The 26,823-nt window shown below is 42.5% G+C and overlaps 1 protein-coding gene across 3 annotated transcripts in view; it reads right to left on the reverse strand.

The window, feature by feature from the left end:
- Positions 1 to 26,823, reverse strand: part of cux2b (cut-like homeobox 2b) — a 199,858-nt gene that overhangs the window by 22,515 nt on the left and 150,520 nt on the right. For all 3 annotated transcript variants that reach the window (XM_079566853.1, XM_079566854.1, XM_079566855.1), the window contains exons 4-8: positions 24,195 to 24,273; positions 4,840 to 4,980; positions 4,331 to 4,469; positions 4,114 to 4,187; positions 3,288 to 3,354 (exon numbers count right to left, since the gene is read on the reverse strand). In XM_079566853.1, coding sequence (XP_079422979.1) covers positions 3,288 to 3,354; positions 4,114 to 4,187; positions 4,331 to 4,469; positions 4,840 to 4,980; positions 24,195 to 24,273 — 500 coding nt within the window. The remainder of the gene's footprint in view (positions 1 to 3,287; positions 3,355 to 4,113; positions 4,188 to 4,330; positions 4,470 to 4,839; positions 4,981 to 24,194; positions 24,274 to 26,823) is intronic.

A 26,823-nucleotide genomic window follows, 5' to 3' on the forward strand; every position in this document is an offset into this window, starting at 1 on the left:
AAAGTAATAGCTTCATTATGGAGAAAGTTCCCAAAAATACTGAGACAATCATCCAAACCTATTTCTGACCTGAAGAAGACACAGAGACTGCGGAAACACATACCACATTATTGTAGGTGCTTATGAATGATTCCCAAATTGTTAGAAAAACTTAGTGTAATTACTTCATTGCAAAATTAGACGCTGTGGTTAATAAAAAGTTTGCACTGAATGAGTTCCGTTTCCATTGGCCTTCGACATTCAAAGAAGTGCTAAAGAAAACCCCGGGAATTCGGCTCCCACGAAGTGACTTGTGAACTTCTCGTCTCAAGTTCTCTTCTCCGCAAGTATAAAGCCATGAAAAAATACAGTCAATTATTGGAGGATGGATGGCCACAGGTTTCAAAGCAGCTCAATGCCCAGTGGATTTAGTCACATCCAGCGCACTCCTGACTTTGACTCGGATTCTCTGATAATACCGTTTTCTAATTAAAACAGCCGCGCGGTGTGAATATGCATGAGGTTTGTTTGAAGTTCAACCGTTTCTCCTCACTCACGTGGGACCGGCGTTTCTTTTCAAAAGGTAGATACAGATAAATTAGGGACGATGACGAGATTGATTAAAATATGCGCCAGGTTTGTTAGCTGTTCAAAAAAAAAGAGGAAAAGAAATACATTATGCACTTTTGATAAGCTGAAAATACCCCGGCCGCACGAGGCTTGGTCTGCCTTTGAAGTCTGAACTTTCATTGAAGAAGGTATAGTTTTACTGCGGTGCATTTGAAGGAAACTAACTTGTAACCAGGATAAGGTATTGTCAACACTGAGCACCATGTATGACTAAACAGGGTGTTATGCCAGAGAACCTTTAAGGCTTTGAAAGTACTTTACCAGGTATTTGAGCTCTGAATTGTGTAATAATATCTCTTAAAATCCTCTCAAGGACCAGAGGTTTTATGCTTGAGGAGGTTGCCAAATTACAAACAAAATGTAACCTTTCAAATGAAAAAAAAAAAACTGAAAAAAAAGAAAGAAAAAAAAAGATTTCCTTCTTGACTGCAGCCTCCTTATGTCTCCCATAATAAATCATTCTAAACATTAGCACAGGACACTTTCTCTGGGCACCTCTCTTGTCCCGGGACGTTGACGTGGCTGGGACAGATGGCACACACCGTCGGGCAGTGCTCGCAGGTGACCGTATCACGTTTAATGAAGTCACAGGCCGCGGAAAATGTTTTGTATTGATTAGCTGCTTAACGTCCCGGGCCTGTGTCAGCAAATTTAGTGGGTTTTTTATCAACGCGGTCGTTCGGAGGCAAACAGGCAGGTGCGGCGGGGTCAGTTTCATGTTTCACAGTTTAATGATCTAAGATGAAGGGTGCAAATAAATGAATTCATGTTCAGCCTTATCTGTTATTGATAGGGATGAGGTTCACGATCATCTTATGCGCCTCAATGGGGCAGGCGCATACGGCTCTTTAAAGCCTCTGGTCGGCTCCTTTGAGATTTTAACGGCAAAATGTAACTCAAGTGTTTTTGAGTGACGCCAAAAAATCAGGCTTCATTCGAGCCAGAAATCTGCTTCCTATTTGTGGTGGCCAAAATGTGTCTCTCTCAGCTGTAATTGGAGCAGCAGGTGTTGCACCTGTGAAGAACAGAAAGTCTTTAGATCGTGCTGAAAGAAATGCATGGAAAATAAAAGGACATTTGAAGTTCAAGGCTGGATCGGGCTCATTCTTGCAAAGGAAACACGTTTTCACACATTTAAGACTATGAACTGCTACTAAAGACGATTCATTGTAATCTAATCATGGCTGCTAATGATTTGTTAGCATTTTAGGCATAATAAAGCTGTTTCAAGATGTAATTAAGCAGTACCAATTTGTGGTTGTAATGTCTGTTAGAAAAGTAAATATCATTTTGCTTTTAACCTTTTTATTCCTATCATGCCCTATTGAGTTTGAACCCAACTTTGTGTAGTAAAATAGTCCATCTTTTATCTCTGAGTAATTTTATTTGCGGATTGACATTATTATTTACTTGTCGACAGCTGTTGGCCTCTTTCTCCGGCTCTAAATAAGCCCCTGACAAACACAGACTTCCAATACAAGCAGGTGAGCCCGGCTGAAAAAGTGTCCGGCCCGGCAGAATGGATGGCAGTGGCTCTAGAAACATCAGTTCAATCGTGCCATGGATTAAGCCTGGGAGAAAATCCATTAGCGGCGGACGCCTGAGCTCTGGAGCTCACCCCAAACAAAGACCTGTTTACTGTGAACGCCTATCGACATCTTTCATAGCAGATTCATTTCGTTCCACCCGCACTGGATACTCAAAAGCCAGGACAAGGTAGAGTGTTTTCTGAAGCAATCTTTAAATGGAGCAATTCTTCTCGAGGGCTGTCAGGGCCCCGGCTGCCAGAGCGCGGACCAAACACCGAGCTCCCTCTCCTCCTCATCGAACTGCATTAGCGCCTCAGTCACTCTTTCACAACGGCATTCCTTTAGAGAGGGGTTCACGCGGGCTAAAGCGCTAAAACGCACTCCAAATTCAACAATATATGAATCAGCCGGGAAGGACGCGCTGACTCGAATGAAAGGAGAAGGAGGGAGAGGACGCAAAAAGGTTATGTTTTTTTTTATCTTTGCTACGTTCGGTTTGATGAAAAAGCTCCATAAAGCCACTAAGCTCCAGGCTAGTTGAGTGGGTAGGTAACAATTTGAATTCTTTAGTTACATAAACAGCATTGAGGTTTGGGAATGTTTTGAGAGGCTGCAAAGGACAGCTATTCATGTCTTCATAGGGTGAAATTGGAGTTTTTCTAGTGATCAATAAGGAAAAATGGTAAGGGCTGAATATTTCAATTCATAGTCACTATCCAAAAAAGCATAGTCTATACATGTATTTTATGTTAAAGGTCAGGTTCTGGCTTTTAAACAACTTTTATTTATAGTTTATTTTTCTTGTATAACTTAAAATAATATGTGCATCTCAAAAATACCCAAAGGACTTGACGTGAAAAGCAAAATGTTTAAAATTGAGCGGATTAACAATATTAGCAATGAGGTAAATATGCAAATCTGCGCAGGGTGGAGTTCGGTGAATCTAAAAAGTGTAGTCAAACTCCCCCCGTATGACGTACATGGGTGTGTGGGCTGGTGTTTTAAGTGCGGACAAGAGGGACGGGATTATGCAGGATTAAGGAAACACTTGCGAAAGAAACAAAAGAATGCAGAGGATACAACGGTATAGCTCAGAAAGCTGTTTTCTTGATACAGGCCCTTTAAGTTGTATTAAAAGAATGAACTTACTTTTTTGTCAGCTCCTCGTTGTATTGGCACTGTAAGTCCCGCAGCTCGTTCTGTGCAGTGTTCAAAGCTGTGAGCGAAGGAGACAAGCATTGACATTACTAACTTAGCTTTGGATAGTTTAACATTAGAGAGCAAAACTACAGTATATAAAAAAGTGTGTGATGTGTATTGATCTAATATATCACTGCAATTCACGTAAAACTGCTGCAATTATCAGAATCAGAATAACTTAAAAATGCACAGTGACACTTTTTTTAAATTATATTAATATGTATTTGACCCAGCGGATGCTTGTGTGGTTATCATAGCGCCTTTACTTACCCCCCTGATGGCCTGTAGAAGCCCCCAGGATCAATTGTTTTTTGAGGTTTTCAATGCTGATTAAACTGTATCCATGGTTACACACACATTCCATTCAGAAAACCTACCAGAAACCCTAAAAAACGTGAAATAAAATTGATCCTGAAGCATCATAGCTGGGTCACTGAAAGGTCAAATATGCACTAATCTAAATTTATCATAGTATACCTTTAAACAGTATATATATCTCCCATAGATTAGTGCATAAGTGTTAGCCCCCGCCTAAAAATGATAAAATGATCAAATCACATTGAAACTTAAAAATATACAATAATAATAATGTAATATCAACAAAACAACAAAATATCTCTGTAGATTAAAGAAAAGATGTGGTTTATTCTGTCACAGACGTGTATTATGTGTATGTGTATTATCAAAGCGTCTGTGCAGTCTCTCATTGTCAACAAGGGACGTCCTGCTTCTGCCACGGATCAGAGAAAGTAGTTGACGGAACACAATTACTCACATGAATGTAGAGCCTTTATCTTCTCCTCCGCCTCCGACAGCCTCAGACTCACATCTGAGCTCTCCTCCTGATCCCTACAACAAACACAGACACAACTTAAACCGGTCGCATTGACAATTATAAATAGCAACATTTCAGAATAATTATAATTCACTGACTTTGTGACATCCCTAGTTTTGTTCATTTCTACATGAGTGGGTCGTGAAGAGCAGCTTACCCTCTCTCCTGCGCCGGCTCCTGGTGGTTCTGCTGAGGGGACCCTGGGGCCCCAGGAGCTGGGGTGCTGTTGGGGGTCATGACCGCGTCAGGACAGGGCTCTGTGCTCAGGTCTGAGTCTGGGACCACTGCACTGTTCTCTGTGGGACGAGAGAACAGAACGGAAACAGCGGATTAATCATAATGCAAACAATATTATAAACTACATAAGGTCGGATTTTAATAAAAAATGTAATTTCATTTGACTGGCCGTGGTTTAGCTTTGTTTATTCATTTAAAAGGGACCATGTGCAATTACAACATAAATGTTGCCATTTGATGCATCGTACCAGAGTTAGCCTGAGGCTAATGAACATCTGCAGTCCCTCGCAGGACTAATCTATGTACTATATTATTACAAACCACAGACAGAAACTGAGCAATGCTTCATGTCAAGTATGTGTGAAATTCAAAACCAAAACGTGTGATTTTTTAGTTGATAGTGGGATTGTTGGAGTCATGCTGTGGCACCTGTGTGTTTAAGGCACTGCAGGTGTTGTTGCCAGAGTCCGGAGATCTCCTGCACCAGGGCCTCTCCTTCAGGGGCTGAGCTCTGCAGCCGTGACAGTCGCTCCTCCAAGCTGTGGGACGCCTCCAGCACTGGCGCAGGGTCTGAGGGGCACAGGTATGTACAGAAATGTGATTGAGGATGTTGTTTGTAAAGCACATTTATGATCCATTTTGAACAGATTCCTCTGTGACTTGTTTTAAAAGACTGACTTTAGACTCTTCTCATAATGGGCCTAATGACACAGTCTCATGTTCAGAAACATTCAAAACCAGGTGAAATGAGTCAAATATAAACGACAGAGAGAGTTTGAGGCGGGCCGGGTCCCAGCACACACCTAGCAGTGTGCACAAGGCTGCTCCTGAAAAGGGGCTAAAAAGAAAAAAAGTGTGATTCTTTAGCACAACAGAGGAGCTGTTTTGCAATGCATGCGCGGCAGCAGCAGGCCCATGGGGCCAACTAGGAGGCTGTTTCTCAGCTAACAAGTCTCCTCTGTATCATTTGATCATTTAAATTATTATGCCAGGAATCCTCAGGAGGCGCTCGGCACTCCACATCACAGGAGTGTTTTTAATCTTGCCTCGCCTTTCTTCCCCTCCCCAAAAGTTCAGCTCAGAGGAGCAGCCTGTTGTGTACCTGCCGACAACACCAAAGGAGGTGACTGCGGTGCCAGAGCACAGAGAGGGGCTCAGGGGAGAGGAGGCACGTGCACGCCCACGCGCACTCACTTCAAACTCAAAAAGAGCTGCAAAATCGCTGCTTTGCTGCACAAACTTTTCTCCCACAGCTTTCATCCGCTCGTCTCAGCCTCGCGTGGAGCCCGATCAGATCGTTCTGAAGTGGCTTCATAAGAAGTTGGAGCCACAGACAGTTAAAGTTTGCCAGATATCGTTGGAAGAGCGAATCCGGAGTCTGCAGGCCACAAAACAAACGCTCCTTACAAACAAAACTTTACAAAGTGCAATTTGCTGAAATCCTGACCACGCATTGCGACTGGCTACATCTGCATTTTCATCAGACAAACATTTTGGGCCATCTAATTGATTGAGCTATTTTTCCCAGGACCGTTTACAGTTGTCGGCTTCATTGTTACACCGCGCGCGGAGCTATTGCATCAGTCACTGGGGACATGGCTATTAAGAGCAGCGCTCTTCTAAGACAAACAGGATGACTTAAAGCACAGCTCTGCATCGACCCTCTGTCACAGAAATCACTTTATCAGCCTCTTTCACATATATCCTTTCAACTTTTACTGATCAAAGCACACACATTATAGTACGGATCCTGCTCACCGACAAGTGGATTATCAATCTGCGGCAGGGGAGTCAAATAAAGTCAAATTTAAAGTGAAGGAATAGAACTTAAGTCAGAACACAAAATTAACCCCCGTCAAAGGCAGGTCTCTGCGGACAGAGGATCTACTGTAGCTCAGCACAGTCCACTAAAGAAAGGCAGCGGATAACTTCAGAAACACATGCGCTAATAGACGGCAGCTGATTAATCCCCAACTAAAACCTGAGAGACACAATCACCTGCTTTAAATACACTGTGCACTGAACAACCAAACATCTATAGTGTCTATCTACCAGCATACATCAATATAATAATCAATAACCAGAAATATATTGAATATGATGTAAATGTCTGTTACCAAAATGTGGTGTTGAAACATTTACATTTTATATGATATGATATATTTCCTTTTGCAACTCAGTGACAGGTTCCAATAATGTATAGCTACATTAGAACAACATTTTCACTTGAGTAAATAAATGAAAAGTTACCCTATTAGAACAACATGTGACCACTGCCCTTCACTGATCGTAACTACCTGCCTCACTCTTCAGTACATTTTCAAAGCGGTTTGGTTGTATTTCATGTTAATTCCAAATGTTCTTTCACTCCTCCCTTTGTTCACGGCGTCTTCTTTAAAAGTGCCTTTGTGTTTATGTCAGAACTCCTCCATCGTTTCCACTGACAGACAAAGACGCGCAGAGAGCAGGTTAAGAAGTTTCTCTTTCACTTGTTGTTTTGTTCGCACACAAAAGGTGCCGCTTTCCGCTACCTCTGCTTTACTTTCCACTGTGTTCCCGTTCGTTCTGTCACATCAAGGTAAAGAGAGTCGCAGTTCGCCCTCTGAATATCAAATGCCGGATAATGCAGCATAAAGACGGCTGTCATGTTTTAAAATAGGGTGTGCGTAAGCCGCGAGTCCCTGAAAATATGTGCCACTAACTTAATATTACCATTCAAAATTCCTAATGCAGGAAAGTTGGCTTCAACAAAAAGGCCCAGAACAAGTCTATCCCAGCAACTACCTGATCGTCTACCTGATTTCTAAACATGCGCAGTAAGCAAACGTCAGTCTATCCCCGTGGCAGCTGTGGTTACAGAAGTCGCTTATCACCACTGAGTATGGAGTAAACGAATAATGACAACAGTGAAGCCAACTCATGCTTGTAAAGGGCAAAACAAGCGCAAGCCCTTATTGTTACGATGCTAAAGCGAGGCACTCTCTATCAAAACCTTTTGAAGACCTGGAGGTGGGTTCCTCACCTTGTTTGACCCAGTGAGTCACTCAGAGACAATATGGTGTCGAAGAAAAGGTTTAGGCACTACTGGTATCAGAATAAAAATAGTTTCTTTAGAGTCCAAGTTTTGATGCCTGTTGTTTCCAGGGACAGCAGTGAAGGAAGTTACTTAAATGAATATACAAATTTAAAAGAAAAGGTCTTGTATAGAATAAATGAACATTGTTGTTTTGTTGTCTGGTTCTAGATGATGAAGAGTTCAGCATAAGTATAAAAAAAAGTATCATTTAGGTACCGGTACCAAAAGGCTTAGTGAAAAATGGTATTGACTCTTTGCTCCATTTTAAGATCAATAAAGTCATATATATATATATATATATATATATATATATATATATATATATAACTGTCCTTGGGTATATGACAGACAGATCAGTTATTTCTTAAACTAAAATACAAACACTTGGCTTCAGCAGTGGCTAGTTTATTGTATTAGGTTTCTTTAGGTATTTCCATCAAAGTTTCTGACCCAGCCTTGATTCGTTTTCGTTAGCATTAGCATGCTTCCGCTAGCTTTAGCAAACTATTGCTAACGCAGCATTTTGCACAGCGATCAAACTACATTTGTGGAGGTTAAAACTAAATCAGTGATTGAATTCTCCAGGTTCTTAGCTTTAAAATGATATACAGCATGCCCATATTCACTGAGACTAAAGTGGTAAAAGTTGTGTTTTAAGGCATTGAGGCCAAAACTGGTATCACTTCAGTGTTGGATATTTGTAGCCGATACCCGATATCGTATTTTTCCCAGTATCGGCTCTGATTCCTGATACCAGTATTGGATCGGGGCATCCCTATAATTGTATTTTGGTGTAAAACCGTTTTTGGGCTTTTATCTATAGTTATTTCAGCAGGAGATTCAGATGAAGTTGTGTTTTTTGGAGGCTCTTATCTATGGAACGCTCAACTGTTGACCCCAGAAGTATCTCATTATTGTGTTCGATGTCACACTTTACAAACGCATTGTCCCCAAAGGTGAAAGTGGCCGCTCTTGTCAGCCTACTTTTGGTCCTTGAATATTGCACGAGTCTTACTGTTAGTTGCAGCAGCGTGTTTATGGACCTTGAAGTCCAGTCCCAGAATAAAAAAAAACAACAAGATGTTTTGAATGAAAAGAAAAAGCCTTGGAGCACAGCCTTGTAAATTAATTTGTTCATGTTGTATGATGGGAACACAGCTGGCCTCATTTACATGCGCACAACAAATAATTATCGTTTTTTTTTTTTCCTCCCCACTCTTCAGTCGGCCAACGCGCGGCTAATGGGCTTGCTGGGTTAATTATGTCAGCGCGTAATTGCACAGAGCCCAGGGAGACATAATGGCGCTCCCTGCCGCGCTCAAGTCCTAATGATGTGGTATCGCTGACAAGGCCAAGACGGACCGCCCCGACGCACCTGCTACAGACGCCTCGCGCCTGGTCAACTACACCCCCACCCCCCCCTCCCCTCATGTCCCACCCACCCCGTCTCGTATCCACAAATGGGACATCCATGAGTAGCATCTAAACTGCATCTGAATGACCACAGCACTACGGGGCGACCGATACCTCATTATCACCAAAACCAAAATGATGAAATTCAACATCAACGCAGCAGAAATCACACAAAAACAATTAACAGGACAAGGATTTTTGAGTCTACTAGCGATGTACTAATGTGCCTAATTATCACTTTTGAAGGCTTGAGGGAGTGTTTATAATCAGGCAGGGGATGATAAGATGCAAGAAGTACAGGAGTAGTAGTCTGTGTACGTCATGTGTACGACATGTTTAAATGAAGTGTGTAACTATGTTTTTTGGTACTGCTTTTACTGCTTTTTTTGTAGACGGAGGAACATCGGGACCTCGCATTTGAAAAAGTCACACTGTCCCCTCCTGCTGGTTTATGGGAGCAACATCTATAAGCCTTGGCGGACATCAGCACTTCCAGACTTGGGGTGACAGTGATGGTTGTCTCTGTCACCGTGTACCTGGGCAAAACCCTTCGCCCACAGTAAAGTGTGTGAGTGAGTTGTTCATGGTGGTCGAAGGGGCTGATGGTGCAGATTGACAGCCTTGCTTCCGTCAGTCTACCCCAGGGCAGCTATGGTTTCTAAACTGTAAACGGTCTCTGTGCGGCACAGTGGAGCAGTGTTTAGCACTCATGCTTTAATACAAGAAGGTCCCGGGTTTGATCCCACCCGCCTTATTGTGTGGAGTTTGCATGTTCTCCTCGTGTGACGGGAAACGGATGGAAATCAGCCCAAGAATACAATCCGGCGTGGTGTGTTCTGTGTGTGTCAAAAGTGCACTATGCAACTTTTTGTGCAAAAAAATAAGTTGATGTTAATACATATTTGACCTTTCAGTGACCCCATGCTTGGATGGTTAGCATAGCGGCTTTACTTACCATCCTGATGGCCTGTAGGACGCTCCAGGATCAATTGTTTTTTTTTAGGTTTTCACTGCTGATACCAGAAACCCTAAATATAAAACCTTAAATAAAACAGATCCTGAAGCGTCATAGGAGCCACCAATGGAAATTAAAGGCGCTAAGCTAACCACCCATACAGCTGCTGGGTCACTGAAAGGTCAAATACACGCTAATATCAACTTTTTCTTTTTACATAAAAAGTTGCATAGTGCACCTTTAACATGCACTGTCCCAACCAATAATCTACAATAGGCACTGTGAGTACTTTACATCAAGGCGCCTGCTCTAATACTTGACATCAGAGAAAACTTTGATGCTGCACCTATAGCAACGTAGCTTGGGAACTTATAGGGTCTGGAAATACCACTGATCCTCAATGCTCCCATGGGAAGATGGGTAACGGGGAACAACTCAATCGAATACATAAAACTTGCAGGTATTTTTGAGTCCGATACAAGTCCTTGATGTTCAAAAACAATTAGTGATTTTGGACAATTGTTTGGGTTCCGTTGACACTTTTCACATCAGTAAATGGGATAATCTCAGACCAGCTCATTATCACCAAAACCATAATGATGAAATTCAACATCAGCGCGGCAGAAAAACAATAAATAGGACGAGGATTTTTTAGAACAACTCGAGTTACCAATGTAGCTAATTAACACTTTTTGAAGGCTTGAGGCGGTTTACAGGCAATACACTATTTTTTATTTCATGTTTAGAATCTGGCCGCTGTTTCGACGATGGGACAGTGGTGTAAGTCTTAATGATAAGTCAACAGGATGCAGTGAGTAACTTAAGTAAGTAACTTGAAAGCATTTTAAGCCCAACAGAAGATCGTGTACATCAAAAGGTGCCCGAACTTTTCATTCTAGTATCCACAAATCGGGGAAATGTCCATCTTTTCTCGCATCAAAACGGAAGCTAAACGACCACGGCACTAACCGGTCGACCAGCTCATTACCACCAAAAAAACTGAAATGATGAAACTTTTCACATCAACGCGGCAAATTCGCACAAAAACAATTAATAAGGTCAGGCTTTTCAGTCTAACGGCTTATTGATATATGACGCAACACAAAGTTAAAAGCTAATTATCACTTTCTGGAGTCTTCGGAGCCGTTTTATTTACATGTCTGGTCACATTTCAAGCGAGGGCAGTGCTTGGAGAGTGTGAGCGAGACAGAAGATGCAAGAGATTACACAGGAATGCATTTGTAACTTCAAAACAACGGAGCTTCTCAGTCATCCAGATGCTTGATTCAATCTTGTAATAACGATTGAAGCATACTGGAGGGGGGAAAAAAGGACAACAAAGCTATACTCATTTAGACTCCCTTTGTGCTGGAAATTTGTCCTGGCAAGTTCCCGATTTTGTGGTTGCATGACGCCAGTATCCTCTCTCACGTTACCAGACACTTATCACTCCTAATTTCAAGACCGTTCAGCTTCTCGTCTGCCCTCCACATTCCTCCACTCCCCCCTTCTCTCCCGCAGCCTCTCGCTCTCTTAAATCCCCACTTCGGCGCGTCCCCCTGGGGTCTCCTGTCGTCCGCTGGGACCCGCGCTGAGGGCCTTGGCTCTTTTATGAACATAATGCATTATTAAGCACCTCAAACATCCCCTGGGCCTGTGTTTATTACGGCTCTTATTAATCACTTGTGCATAATCTCGACCCTCCCTGAGAGCTCTCGTTTCCCCTCCTGTACACGGCCTTATTTTCTCCCACAGACCTCCACGAATGCTCCTCATAAACGACTGGAGCGACTTGATTACAATGCGTACTGCCTCGGAGCTCTCTCTCATGTGTTCGGCAGGTTGGAGGAGAACAATGCATGTGGCTTCGTGCGACCGAGATTGCATTTGAAAGAGAAACTTAGAGTGGACATGCATAATTGAAGCTAAAAAACATTCTTTTGGGTACCCCAGCATTGATATTAGGCATTTCGCATTATACAAATATGTAAAAGGCAGCAAGGATTGAGAGATTGGGCTGGTCAGGATTTTTGAAGTGGCATGGAGAGCCTCTGCAGGCAGTAATGGGAATGACACTTGACTTTTCGCCCCCTCGTACCCCTTGAGGTATTCATTTACACTCGGAGTACCTCCTAACCTGAGGATCCTGCCACAATTTTAAAAAAGTGAGCAACTAAATATAGATTATTCTTTAGTACACTGCGTTCCAAATTATTATGCAAATTGCATTTTTGTGTCAAAAAGGTAAAAAAAAAACAATAATAATGAAACTCATGGATGGTGTTGTGTCTCAGGGCTCTATGAATCACTGACATTAATCGCAGAGACCTGGGATGATTAGTTTTCAGGTTAAGCCCAGTTAAGGGAAAAACTACTGAAAAAGGGTGTTCCACTTTATTAAGCAGATCATCATTTTCAAGCAATATGGGAAAGAAAAAGGGACTTTCTGCGGATGAAAAGCGTGAAATAGTTGAATGCCTTGGTCTAGGTATGAAAACCTTCGATATTTCATGAAAGATTAAGCGTCATCATCGTACTGATAAGAGATTTGTGGATGATTCAGAGCACACTCTGGTTTGTGCAGATAAAGGCATAATATGGACGATTTCTGCCAGACAAACAGCAGACAGCATACAGGTATTTGAAGCTGCTGGTGCCTCTGGAGTCCCCCGAACATCAAGGTGTAGGACCCTCCAGAGGCTGCAGTTGTGCATAAACCTTCTATCCGGGCCTCCCCTAAACTGTTAATTGAAGCTGAAGAACAGAAACGGCTGCAACGGGCTCAGAAATACATGAGGACTCATTTTCAAACAGTCTTGTTCACTGATGAGGCCGTGTAGCCCTGGATGGTCAGATCAATGGAGTAGTGGATAGTTGCCTTGTTGGGACATTGTGACATTGGGCCACAATGTCCCAACAAGGCTGCAACCAATGGCCGCTGGCTGCCCTGCTTTTTGACCACAAACGTGAGGGCCGCCATTGCTCCGCCGTTGCTGTAGTACCTCCATATCGCCGCTAGGCCCCCATTGAAAAGCATTGGACTTTAGACACGTTAAAAACTACTTTAAAGCCTGGTTTCAATTGTTTTAACACTAGACTAGGCTAGATTTTCCTCCTGAGATAACGCTGGGTTAATCACAATATATGAAACCAGGCTGGTTTTCGGCTTAATGAGGCTCGGACTGTTAGCATTGGAGCAGCGCGAGCTACACATCACGCAAGGGCCGAGTCTACGGTGAAAATCCCGCCCGTATGCCCTTTTTAGGAACATGCTTCGTCAGAGCCGGGGAGGGGGAGTCTGTAAATCAGCCATCAATTCCCCCACGGCCGTGGTCATTCTGGTAAACGGGGAGGAGTGAGCATAAGACCATTTTTTTTACAGTCTATGGCTGCAACGCCTACAAAAGTGATCGTAACTTTTTTGTTGCCATGTTTTTTTGACACATTTTTAAAGAGCCCACAGGGGTGAGAGTGGGGGGGCTATGGGTCTGTGATTGACAGGCCTGAATCACCTTACAGGTAAACAGCCCTCTCCCTCCCCTGCTCCCTCCTCACTGCAGGAGGGAGGGCAAGGGCCGTGTGTGGGAGCGTTTCATTGGAGTGTTTGTGCCACAGGGCAAGTGACATCAGATTTCACGCCCATCCCCATAGAGGTGCCAAATTCAAAAATCAAATGCAGTACAGACATTTTGCCCGTAAAGGCGACGAGTTCGTGTTTTCCTATTTTTTTTGTCCTGTTTGTGTCTGTTTTTTGTCATGTTTTGCTGTTTTTTTGTCCTGTTTTTGTCTGGTTTTCTGTCATGTTTTTGCTGTTTTTTTGCTGTGTTTTCTTAAAGGGGGGGGGGGGGGGGGGGGGTATTATGCAAAATCGACTTTTTCAAGCTTTACATAATGTCTTTATGTCATTCCCTCATTAAAAACATGCCTGAAGTGTTGCCTTGGTACATTCACGTATTTTTGAGTAATCTGTAAAAACTCTGATGGCAGCCATTTTAGGGATAGGTTTGCCTGAGTCCTCCTAGGAACGCCCCCACCTCCTGGAGACGCCTCCGCGCTTTCGTCACCAGCCGAGTAATCAACCACTGCTCCTCAGCAGAACCCTGATGCCACAGACAGCATGTGGAGGGGGCGTGTCGGAAAGGGTCAGAGGTTCCTAAAGAGACAGAGGCCTATTTCAAGACATTCGCTGCAGCCATTTTGAGAGAGCAATTTTATACAAGGCAGTTATTTTAATTTACTGCCTTTACAGACCAACAGAATGTTTCGTCATCATTGTAGTGTGCTATAGACTGGTGCTATGTGATTGAAAAAAGCATAATACCCCCTCTTTAAATTTTTTGCTATGTTTTTATTGTTTTTTTTTGTTATGTTTTCATAGTGTGGTCTCGCCATGTTTTTGTCACTTTTTTGTTGTATTATTGTTGCTTTTGTATTATTGTTGTACAGTGCTCAAGTCTCTGTACCCCTCTTTGGGAAACACTACTCTTTAACAAAATCCAGAAAAAAACTAATTCCAAAGTGAACTGGATTTTTTAAAAGAAATATGATTTGGATTTTGACGTTGAAGTTCCACAAAATGTCTCCTTTAAAGGTAGGCGTAGTTTTTTTGTCCTTGCAAGGAAATTGGTCCATTGCATATGACCCAAGTGAGGTGTATCCCACCCACACACAAGGAGAACATTCTGTAGTAGTCGTAGTAGTAGTTGTAGTAGTAGTAGTAACATAATTTATGGTCAGAAGTACGTCGGAGGAGGCGATGAACCCTGAACCCAGGAGGCGAGAGGACAAACCACCGGGCCACTATGCTGCCACTAGCATAGTAGTTAAATGCCAAGCTGAGATCTTTGCTAATGAGATTACTTATATGAACAACGTAAGTATAAAGTGAGAAAGATAAATACATTGAAACATGATTCTCAATAGTCAGTTTCACTCCAAAATATCAGAATCCTTTTTCATATGATGACACTGCTTTCATGACCGGAGCTACTTGATTACAATGCGCTGTGCCTTGGAGCTCTCTCTGGTGTATACAGCAGGTTGGAGGAAGGACAGCGTGGCTTTAAGTGTTCGTGTGACTGTGAATGGCTAAGGTCGGCTCTTTCTGTTCAAATATTCTCATTGCCGAGGGAGAAATGCGGCGCAAATGTGTGCAGCGCTTAGAGAGGCACGCACACAAAAGGACATGTGACTTAATGAGACAAAAAAGAGGCAGAGTAGCCCGCAGTTCCTCCGGTCACCACTAGCAAGCGCTGTGGTCATGTACACTGGTGCTTTACATACAGCAGGATAAGGTATGAACACACAGACACTGGAGGTTCTGATGAAAGTCTAAATCCACAAGAACTTGCTTTACGAATGTGGCGAGCAGCAACCAAAGCGAGTCAATAGGCATTTTTGGCTCATCACCACCTTTTTTTTGCCTAATTTCAACAAAAGACAAGTTTGTAAGTTTAAAGAGATTTACACTAAAGATTAAAGCGCTTTTCAGAAGTTTAAAGGCTTTTTTTGCTGGGTACAAGTCAGGTAAATGGACGGCACAATGGAGCAGCAGTTAGCGCTCCTGCCTCACAGCAAAAAAAGTCCCCCGGGTTCGATCCCATGGGCTGAACGAGGCCTTTCTGTGTGGAGTTTGCATGTTCTCCGGGTACTCCGATTTCCCCTACCACTAAAAATATATACAATAGGTTAATATTCCAGCTGATTCTGATAATTGCCTTTATACTTTATGAAATAAAACATACTGAATAGAGTGAATGGAAGTGGCAAAATAGAAAACATTAGCGCTTTTTAACACCCTGCTTTTATAATTCCAAGAATGTAGGACAATTTAACATCACCTTCATTCATGACTGCAACAAACTCCAAAGCATCCCTTACAACCCAAATCCACCAAAAGCAATCCCATTCAACAGACTCCTAAAGTCTATCAAGTTGACCGTGATCGTAATCCTACATAAAGGGACAAAGTAAAAAGTCTAAGAAAGAGAATATGATGTACGAAAGGTAACCCAAAAGTAAAGCAAACATCTATGAAACACTTGAATAACTTTTGCGCAGAAAGGTTACTGACAATTTGACCCGCATGACACCTAATTGTAACATTTTATAACGGAAACCACACACTTCCACGGCATTGAAATCTTCAGAAACTCTTAGATAAAAGGTGCCGTTTGCAGCGCGGTTTGGCTTCTGGGGGAGGAGTGAGTTCGGAGGAGCAAACAGGAGCAGGTCTCAGGGCTATGCCGCCGGCGACAGACTCCGACGTTCAAACGGCTCCTCCGCTGTGCAGCGAAGGAGCAACCGGATCGGTAGGAAAAACTGCAGCACCAAATGTTAATCTTTAGTGATCGCGACTTGTTTATGCTGGCTGATCAAAAACAATGCGGAGGTGATGCAGGAGATAGTTAGGCATCGGCGGCTAACGGGTTGCTTTGATGACGAGGAGATACAGTGCACAGCATGGGGAAGTGTCATCGGCAAATCAAAATAATGAAAACTCGGGTGGATTGACGTCTCGCCTCAAAAGCACAAAACAACAGCGAAACTATCACGTCAGGGTTCAGAAAGTTTTTCTGTGAGGAGTTTATTGAACCGGTGCATTGTCAAAGTGCAACAAAGAGAAACCTTGGTGGGTCACAGAGGAGAATTTGATACGGATAAAATGTTCAATATTGGCCTCTGAAATTGGAGAAGTGTTCAGATGTTTGCGATAGCCACAAGTTTCATACAGAAAAGGCAACAAAGAGAAGGTCCCAGGTTTGATTCCCGAGCTGGTTGGGGCTTTCCTTGGCCTTCACAAACATTCACAACACACTAATAGTGTACCTATATATCTATAGCTCAAATCTGGAAAAGGGTCAGTCCTGAGAATGATATAGAAGGACACATTTCCTCAAAGGGCAAAATGTGCAACGTAACAATAACCTAAACCCAAAGGCCTGACCAAAAATAGCATGATACAGTGAAAGGTTTCACTTAAAGATGGGGTAATATGCTTTATGCAGGTATTTGGTAATAACGTCAAACACGTCATTATCACTATTTTACACTTTACACTTACTTTACACTACAAAATGCAATATTGGTCTGAAACATCAAAAACTTGAAGCTTCACTTCCTGGTTATCAAACCAACCACAACTCTAAGCTCCTCCCACAGCAGGAGGGCTTTCTCTAAGCTGTTCCCGTGGTGCTAAAAACAGCCTCTGGGACAGATTCACAGAATACTCAAAGATGTGCGAGTGGGTTGTTGATGAAAACAACATTGTAATTTTAAATGGTGTAAATGTGGTAAAAACAATAATGGACTTTCAAAAATGAGTAAGGAGCATTTCAGAGATAGAGATAAAAAGCGTATTCAATGTATTAACACCTTATCGTCTCATCCTTCAGCACAGTCCCAGTGATGAATTAATAATTAGATTAAAGCCACACTGCCCAAATTACTCCATTTTCAAACCGTGAAAATTCGTAAGGTAGTTGAGTAAAATCTCTCCCTGTTGCCTGAACTCGTTTCTAGCTCTCGCACACCCTTCTGCACATCCCGATTGCTCACTTCAGTTAATTAGAAGATCATCTCAGTTGCATGACCAGGGCAGACCGCTAATGCTAACGTCATGCTAATTTGGCAATTTGGTAACACTTAGACACCCAACAGTGCACTTGGTCTAATAAATATAATATCCCTCTGGGGGTAATACAAGTCTTAACGGGATGATTGGGAGGTCCTTCATCTCCCCCTGGTGTCTCTGGCCAGAAAAACCACGCTTGCAACTTTCCCTACCAGGGACTGCCTCCGACCCGGTAACCCAAATACACATGGAAAACATCTCCCTCGCTGCTCTCAGTTGTCACCACATCCCTTTTGGCTCACATTTCTGAGGTTTATGACATGGCAGACAGGTAAGTCCAACAGCTCTCGGTTTGTTGAAGAACATTTAGCAAAACTTTCTAATTTGCTTTATCATGGTCAACAGAAGCTAACAGACAAAGCTAACTGTGGGCTAGCGCTACTTTAGCAGTATTTACAGCCAAATTTGAGCAGAAAAAAATATTGCCATTGTATAATTGGGTTATGGCACAATGTACAATATTCCTCTCTCCCATTGTCTTTTATCAGCAGTAGAAGTATTAAAAAAAAGAACGCAACATGCCATGAGAGCTGCAGTGACGCTTGTGGCCTCAAGGCCGGGGCATGGGGTACTTAGTTCTGCTTTAAGTGAGAAATGTAAAATGTAGCTTAACTAAATTTAGAACCAAAAACTAGTCCCGCTATCGGTCAAAAAATTCTGACGTTGCATTCGGCCCAGGAGCGCGCCATTGTGGAGGGTTGACGCCATTGCTCGTGTTCTTCTTGGTGGGACGCTGATAATTGTTTACTTTAGCAACCGCTAAACAAAAGAGTTTGCAGTGCGAAAATGGTGAACAGTTGTTGTGTGAAAGGTTGCTATAGCAGTGTGGATCAAAAAAGACCTTTCCTAGGTGGAAGAGATGCCATGAAAGGCAGGTTGAGCAAATTAGCAGTGAACGCCCAGCTATCCTTGATCTCAGCTGTGGGGCGCAACGATTTCCCTCTCTCCATGCAGCAAACCCATCAACAGAACGATTGACAGGTGTCATGACACGCAGCCGAAATGGCGAACCTCCAACGGAGTCGTTGGTCACAATTTTACCAAAGGTCAAGTTTATATGAAAACAACAAAAAGGGAACAATTTCAGTTTTATTACAAATATTGGACAAAGAATATTGAAATGAATTAAAAATCATATCTTTTCGATTCATAATCAAGTCCTTCCTCATTGCTGGGGCAGTAGGCTGAGATCATAACATAAAATATCTTCCTACAGGTCCCAGCGCTTAGCTTTGGTTCGTGCCCCTGCCTACACTTCCTCATTACAGTCATTATCTTGTTCTGATTGGCCAGTTAGCAACACGCACTCGCACCCAAATGAAATAATAGCAACAAAGGGGGGCGCAAAAACACACACACGCCACACGCAATGAATGGTAATAACTGCATTAAGATTAACGAGTGCGGCGCGTAGAGAATAATTGCGTCTGTCAAAAGATTAAAAATACATGAGGTGTGGCGTTTGTTGGGGGAGCTCACTGTTGTGTTAAAGGAGAGAAAATGTAGTGGGTCTGGGCCAAGTGACTGTCCTCTGCTGTACCTCCAGTCATCCATTTTAGCGGAGGGGGGCGGCCCTGGGTGGGACAGAGGGGAGGGGGGTGACCTTGGACACCGGCGGGACGATGTACAGTGACAAAAACGTGTTGAGGATACAGTAAGGCCAAAGCAGATGGGAGATATGGGGAGAAGGCCGATTCTGTGGTTCAAATGGAGATTAGAGGGGGATGTGGACATGATTCAAGGTGGGGTATAAAATATAGAGGGTATCTGCGACAGGCAAAGATGAATTAGAAATGGACTGGGTTCATTTCGCTGTCACGTTGTTTCTTTTGTTGTATTTTGTGTGTGCAGTCCTGGATTCATTTCCTTGACCTTTCTGTGCGGAGTTTGCATTCCAACATTAAACCCCAAATTGCACAATAGGCTAGTCCTGACCACAACTATAGAACTGAAAATGTCGGTGCTACACTATGGTCACATCCAAGTGACAGGGAAATGCCATGAGCACCTATTTCCATGATGGGACAATACAGTATTTCCAGGTAATATGTTGCTTTGTTACAAGAGCAATTAAACTGTCAGTAGCATAAACTAAAACATGAAGCCTGGGATACCAACTGTGCTTCTAATGATCAGCAAGATAGAGGTTCGGCAAGTTTAAGCCTCATACACCAATATACGCAGACACTGGAGGCATGGTGGGTGAAGTATGCGTGACAGTGAGCAACTTCAGGGGCTGGGATTCGAACCCCCGACCTTCCAATCACGAGACGACCCGCTCCACCAACTGTGCCACCATCGCCCCAAGTCAAAAGAACACTTATCTGCCTCATCTGACCTCCCCGGAGGTTGCCTATGAGTACGCAACTTGCACCACGTTCATATTTTTCTTACATAAGAGCATTCAAAGCCGAGGTATTTCATCTCCACCTTGAGTCAGTGTTGTCTGGTAGCCCGCTTTCTTCTCACATTACTGCCTTTGTTTTTGAACAGAGCAACTCTTTAAGCTGCGTCAATGCCAAAGTCAATCCCTCCGAGACGCGGCTGTATTTGAATGAGGACCTTCGTATAAAAGGTACAGGTCAGATGAATCAAACATCTTCAAGGCTAGGTATTTCTTATCAAGGAAATAACGGCATTCAAAGTGAGCGTTTGTGTGTGCATGAGTGTGCATGCGCCGCAGTATCAAGCAGGGGACTTCAAGGAAAAATGGGGACCTTTAAAAGTCAGTGGCAGCGTCGCGGTTTCTCAGACGCGCACTTTTATCTTGTATTCATTGAATCTGTAAACAGCGCGCGCTATACTCCTGCCACAAGTGTCTCTCTGATCTGCGCACAGATTGGGGGGAGTTTGCAGCTCGCGTCGTGCTGCAACGCCAAGCAATACAGCGGTACATATGTTCAGAAGCAGAGAAAATGCTCACAATACGTGAAGTGTTTGTGGTGAGCGAAGAGTATGGTGGAGGTCAGCGATTACCTGTCCTTTTTTGTCACAAGTAGTTCCTAAGTTAAATGTCCTTTTAATTTAAGCACATTTTATGGTTCAGAATCGATCTTCAAAATACATCCTTGAAATCATAAAATTTACTGCAAAGAGTAAAATGTAAGTAGTCTGGTGTTGGTTAATGTGGTGTAATGGTTGAGAAACCTTTCCCATATTTAATTCTATGTATCAAGTATATAAAAAAGTTCAGTTTGACATTAACTATGTATTTGATCAAATGTACTATACTTAAATGTGTATTTAGCCTATACAGTTACTTCTATTTGTACTTATTTCTAAATCTAAAAACACAACATAAAGTAGTGAATGGTCGATGTTTAGCCCCATAAGTCGGATGCTCTGGACTTTAAAGCAGTACTAATTCATTTGTTTACCTTAATAAATCCTTTTCGTAGTCCCTCTGGGGGTAATACAAGTGTTAATGGGATGATTGAGGGGTCTTTCATCTCCCCCTGGTGTCACTGGACAGAAAACCAAAATTGCAACTTTGCCTGCACCGGGTCGGAGTCACCAATACACACTAATGGAATCACGAAGAAGAGGCTAACGGGCTAACGGGCAAAGCTAACTGCGGGATAGCATCACTTAAACAGTATCTACAGCAAAGTTTGAGTGAAAAAAATGATCTCCATTTGTGTAATTGGATGTACAATATCCCTTTCTCCCTTTGTCTTTTCTGTCAGCGTAGTATTTACTCTTACAGACAATTAATGAGTAACAAAAACACAACATGCTACAACACCTGCAGTGGTGCTTATGGCCTCTAGAGGGCACAAGTTACTTAGTACTGCTTTAAGAAAAAGCTAACTTGAACGTTTAGAGAGTAGCTAATAGGACGTCTGTGCTTTACGAGTAGATACATTTACTATGCATAAATGAATGATCAGGTATCATTAAAGTGATAGTCCGTAAAATTGCAAAATGAGGTGAGAGTCACATTTCAATTCGGGTCCCTTCCTGATGGGACCCCGAAAACCTGTCCTCTTTTGCAAAATGAGGAGAGGGAGAAAAATATTTCTAAAAAAACGATAAAACTTTCTCCCCTTCTCTCCTGATCAGACCTGACCTGCCGGTTCACAGGAAAGCTCGTCTCATTGGTCAAAGTGATGGCACCAGAGATAGTTGCTGAAATCATCAAAGGGAGGGACTTTAGAAGAAATATAATCATTCATTACTTATGTTACGTAAAACTGCAGGCCCAGTCAATTATACGTAATGTATTAAATTTGTAAAAGAGTACAACTATCACTTTAAAGACCCAGAGCAAATTTACCTGATTTCAAACTTTGTAAGAGCAAGTTTAGTCTAAATATTCTAGACGAAGGTTTCTCTGTAGTTGAAATGTGGGACGTCTCATCCAAAAGGCTTCATCAGCGACACCATGCTGTCTGCTCACAGGCGGACTAGATATAGATCACTAAATAGTTAATTAGAAAATTTGACAGCTTTCCAGAAGAAACAACCACTAGCATGCTAACAGAGGCACGCTATACAAAAATCGCAATAAATACCACAAATAAATGCGAACACAATAAACTGCTTCTAGTGTGAACCAACAGTTGCTTTTACCGGATGAACAACTCGTCACAACATATTTCCCAGTCACGGCGTTTCTTACCACACTGGATCCTCATCATTACGCCCGTATTAGATTAATTGCACCTTATCGCCGCACCTTCCCGCTTGATGTAACTCGACTTGCGTGCGTGTCTTTGGTCTTCGAAGGCCCGAGCCCCTCTGCGCGTCTCCCCGTTGGCCTCATCAGTCCCGCCTTGTGCATGCCGCGAGATGACTTCAGCCGGGATCTTAATTGGCCCTCCACAATCAACAGCCTCTCTGTGTCGGCCCGCGTAGCCCGCTCCTCAGCCCCTCAGCCACGCACCACTCAAGGACCAAAGAGGCGGCGGTTTGAAGTGGCCGCATGCCGAGTTTTGGAAACCGCTCACAGGCACCGACTTTGAAAAATAGATAAGAGCCACGGGGTATAGGGCTCTATGTATCTTATATATCTACGGAGAGAGGAATGACTTTTTCAGAGCTGGATGTTGCCTCATGTGTTGCTGATAGCTCATAGATGTTGTGTGATGTGAAGGAGACACAGAGGCGGGAGGTATCACCATTGGGAATGGATCATACGGTGGTTTGACGGAAAATCGGAGTCTTCGCACAAGTTAACAGGGATATAATTTCTTATACCTGTGATTTGTTCAGTCCATTATGTATAATGGGAGAACTAAGGGGAGACAATACAGGCAACACGACATTCTTAAAAATGTTTGGGCCAGTTTGTGCCAATAATGAATAAACTTAACTTGGAAACGGTGGTTAGTTGTATTTCATTGCATTTTTCTCACACTGTGGCAACAACGTGGTGTCACAAATGACACCTAAAGATACCACATTTTACCGTATTATAGTTAAACAGAGCCTGGCCTGTGACGAAGAGAATGAGCATGTAGAGCCACTGCATTATGTCATAACGGTTCAAAATGTAACACAATTTTAACTTCATTGTGTACCACATTTCGTAATACTGTGCCACAATTTGTAATAATTTTCTAATTTCACAATAACTTATTATATAATGCCATATGGCACTATTAAAGGAACAGGCCACTGTTTTTTTCATACTGAGATTTGTTCTTACCTGAGCTTAGATGAATTGATATGTACCTGTCTGGTCTTTGTGCGTGTCCTAAGTCATGCAAAACGACCAAAGATGTTGTTAACATTTGGCCTCTCCCAGCATATTCCTATAGCTCCAAGCGTGGTGAAGCTACCACGTTCTTCCACAGGCACGCACAAAGACCAGACAGGTACATCTTGTCTAAGCTCAGGTAAGAACATATCTCAGTATGGAAAAACGGTGGCCTTTTCCTTTAAGGCATTTGTAAATACTTACTTAATTATTTCTAAAACATTTGCAAAGCTTTGTTCATCATTTCTTACTTGTTTTAATGTGCTAATTTTATGTGTGATTTTATTCTTGTTTTCTGTAAAGCGTCTTTGAGTGTCTTGAAAAGCGCTATACAAATAAAATGTATTATTATTATTATTATTATTATTATTTACAAGCAGTTAAATAGTTTTTCAATCCATTAATACGTTTAGACTCAACATGCCCAATGTGCTTTCCAAAATCTAACCATTTCTGACCTTAGATAGTGCACATTGTCACTATACTATCTGTTAACAATACTTATAAATGATGAAGTATCTAACAATGCATTACTAACCGCCTGATAGTATGTGATGACTGATTTTAACACAAAATGTGTTGAGAGTTTATTGCAAAACGCGGCACATTGTTACAAAATTTATAATATTTTGAACAGTTATTACATAGTGCAGTGTTATGACAAAATGAGGCTTAACAGGATATTTCTCAAAACGACCAACTAGATCAAGATTAGTCCAGCTGTAGCGACTGAAAGGACTTTGTATCCTGGGTGTCTATCCTTACAAATTATTTATTTTATCTATTAGGCTTTTTTAACGCATCATTTCGCGGATTACATCACCGCAGAGAAAAAAAAATCGGACTTTTATGTTCAGTGAGTTCATTCATTCGTTATTTGACTCTTTTACTAAATTCTTCCTGTAAGTACGTGTCTCTAACTACAGACGGTATTTCGGCGACTGTACCCAGCTCTGATTTGAAGCGACAGAATTGTGAAATGTGATTGTTGTTGTGCGGTACTGACCTGGAGCCTCAATGAGCTGTTTGTAGATCCCCAGGAAGGCAGACTCCGCCTCTTTACTGCGTTTGTTCAGAGCAACCACCTGCAGAGCAAACAGACAGGCACATTAACTTCCAGCATTTTCACATGTGCCACGAGATACTGCAGGGGATGTGTATTCAAATTCATTATGAATGGCTTTGTGCAAAGTAGAAATCAGGCCAAGTGATAGTGAATGAATTAATAATAGCACAAAAAGGTCAGGATTATTGCGACTTGCAAGTAAAAGAGCGAAACTATGCTTTATTACTTATATAACGGGGCACAGCTTGCACCATACATGGGATTCAAATCAACGACTTGTTACAATAACCAGCAATTGTCTCTAAAGTGGAAGTAAATGCCAACAAGTACATATCAGAGGGCATCGGGTTGGTTGAGTAAAAATCATTTCGCTTCTGTCTTTCGCTATATTGCAAAATATTTTTTTATTTTATTTATTATTTAACCTTTATTTAACCAGGTAAAAAACTCATTGAGATTCATAATCTCTTTTACAAGAGTGACCTGGCTGAGAGGCAGCAACACATCATAAAACAGTTTACATCAAATATAATACAATATATAAAATACATCTAAAACAACAGCAACCATCACGGCTTTGTACACATTTTTTCAGTCTAGATTTAAAAGAGTTAAGAGAGACCAGCTCTCGAAAACTCAGCTCATTTTGCAGCTGATTCCAATCAGAAGGAGCACAATATTTAAAAGCCTTTTCCCCCATGTCAGTCCTTACACTAGGAACTGAAAGGAGGATTCGATCCTGTGAACGAAGGCCGTAACCGGTGTTTGGTTTGTATATATAAAACTATAATGTCAGTCTTACGTTTTGACTCTTTCTGTATCATTCACATATTAGCTCAATGTAAGTCTTCCCAAACAATCAATGTGGATGCCGATGTGCACGGCTGATATTTTAACTGTAAAATTGCTGTCACAGTGCTGAACTGTGACAGCAATTTTAAGCAAAAGTCTACAACATAAAATTATCACGATATTTCTCAGATCCTCTGTGGCCTATAGGAAGTTGTGGAAGGGCTCATTTTAAAGCTTAAAGCAGAACTAAGTAACTCATGCCCCTAGAGGCCATAAGCGCCATTGCAGGTGTTGTAGCATGTTGCATTTATTTTAACTCATTAATTGTCCGTGAGAGTAAATACTACGCTGACAGAAAAGACAAAGCGAGAGAGGGATATTGTGCCACAACTCAACGACACAATGGAGATATTTCTTGTCACTCAAACTTGGCAGTAAATACCGCTAAAGTAGCGCTAGCCCGCAATTAGCTTTCCCCGTTAGCCTGTTAGCTTCTTCTTCGTGATCCCATTAGTGTGTATTTCGAATTCCGGGTCGGAGCAGGGAAAGTTGCAATTGTGGTTTTCTGGCCAGAGACACCAGGGGGAGATGAAAGACCCCCCAATCATCCCATTAACACTTGCATTACCCTCAGATGGACTACGGAAAGGATTTATTAAGGTAAACAAGTTACACAGTACTGCTTTAAAAAGGGGAAGTCTCCTTTTCGGCTCAGCCTTTTCCGTCGATATTGTGAAATACCCAAATATTGCTGCAATATAAATTATATGGGCCGGCCGATATATCAATCGACCTCTAACTCAAGCTTTGCCAACTTTATTAAGTGGACTTCCAAACTACGAACTAAACGCCGCCTCAATGGGTAAAATCTCAAATATGTAAAATAACTTCACAATGGCCTTATGACCCGGTGTGGGTCTTAAATTCCAATGGGCTTAAAATCTGTTACAGTTGAAGCTTCGCAATTTGCAAATCACAAAAGGCCGACGTTATTCAGGCAACATGACATACATTTTACCAGAGCAAACATCCTCTCAACACAGTCTCCGTTTTCTTCACAACTGTAATACTCAACTGTCATGCGCAGCCGTAACAAATTGACAAAGCTAAAACTACCTCTGTCCCCGTGCCCGTTGCCTCGGTGCATAGCGCGGACGTTTCTGGCCCGGTAAAACGCAAGTGCGCGGGACACAAGCCAGAGAGGGAGGCCTCCTTCTACGCTCGGCTCAGCGGGCGACGCAAGCCAATTAACCATTCATTACGAGGGACAAAGGAAAACGAATTAGCCGCCACCTGGTCCCACCTGCACCGGTGCCTATGTGGGTTAGGCTACGCCGCGGTTTGGGCGTCGGAGTGAACCCCCAATGAGTGCCCTCTGCCGATCACAACGGACCAAAGCCCCCCACCCCCACCGCACCCCCAACGCACCCCCACGAGGAGAACAGACTGTGTTCAAATTGTCATCATCCATTGTCGATGGGGAGTCTGTCGATTTACACGCAAGTACTGTACGACATTTTAAATAATGGCCTTGATGCAGCGAGAGAGTAAATGCGTGCATGACACCAATTAGGAAGTGTCTGATCACATTAGTGCAGGGATTTTGCCATTTCCATTGTGGTCGTGGCATAGGTTTGGCACATGACAATCAAACATTGAAGTTAAATAAGTGTGAGCTTGGGTAGCGCCAATTATAGTTGGGAGAGAAACTCGGAAACGCTCTTTGTATTGGTTGAAAGGTCCCCTCTGCCAGGTGCTCTTTGGAAGAAGCAGGTGC

The sequence above is a fragment of the Gobius niger genome (genome assembly GCF_951799975.1).
Source record: "Gobius niger genome assembly, chromosome: 1".
NCBI lineage: Eukaryota > Metazoa > Chordata > Actinopteri > Gobiiformes > Gobiidae > Gobius > Gobius niger.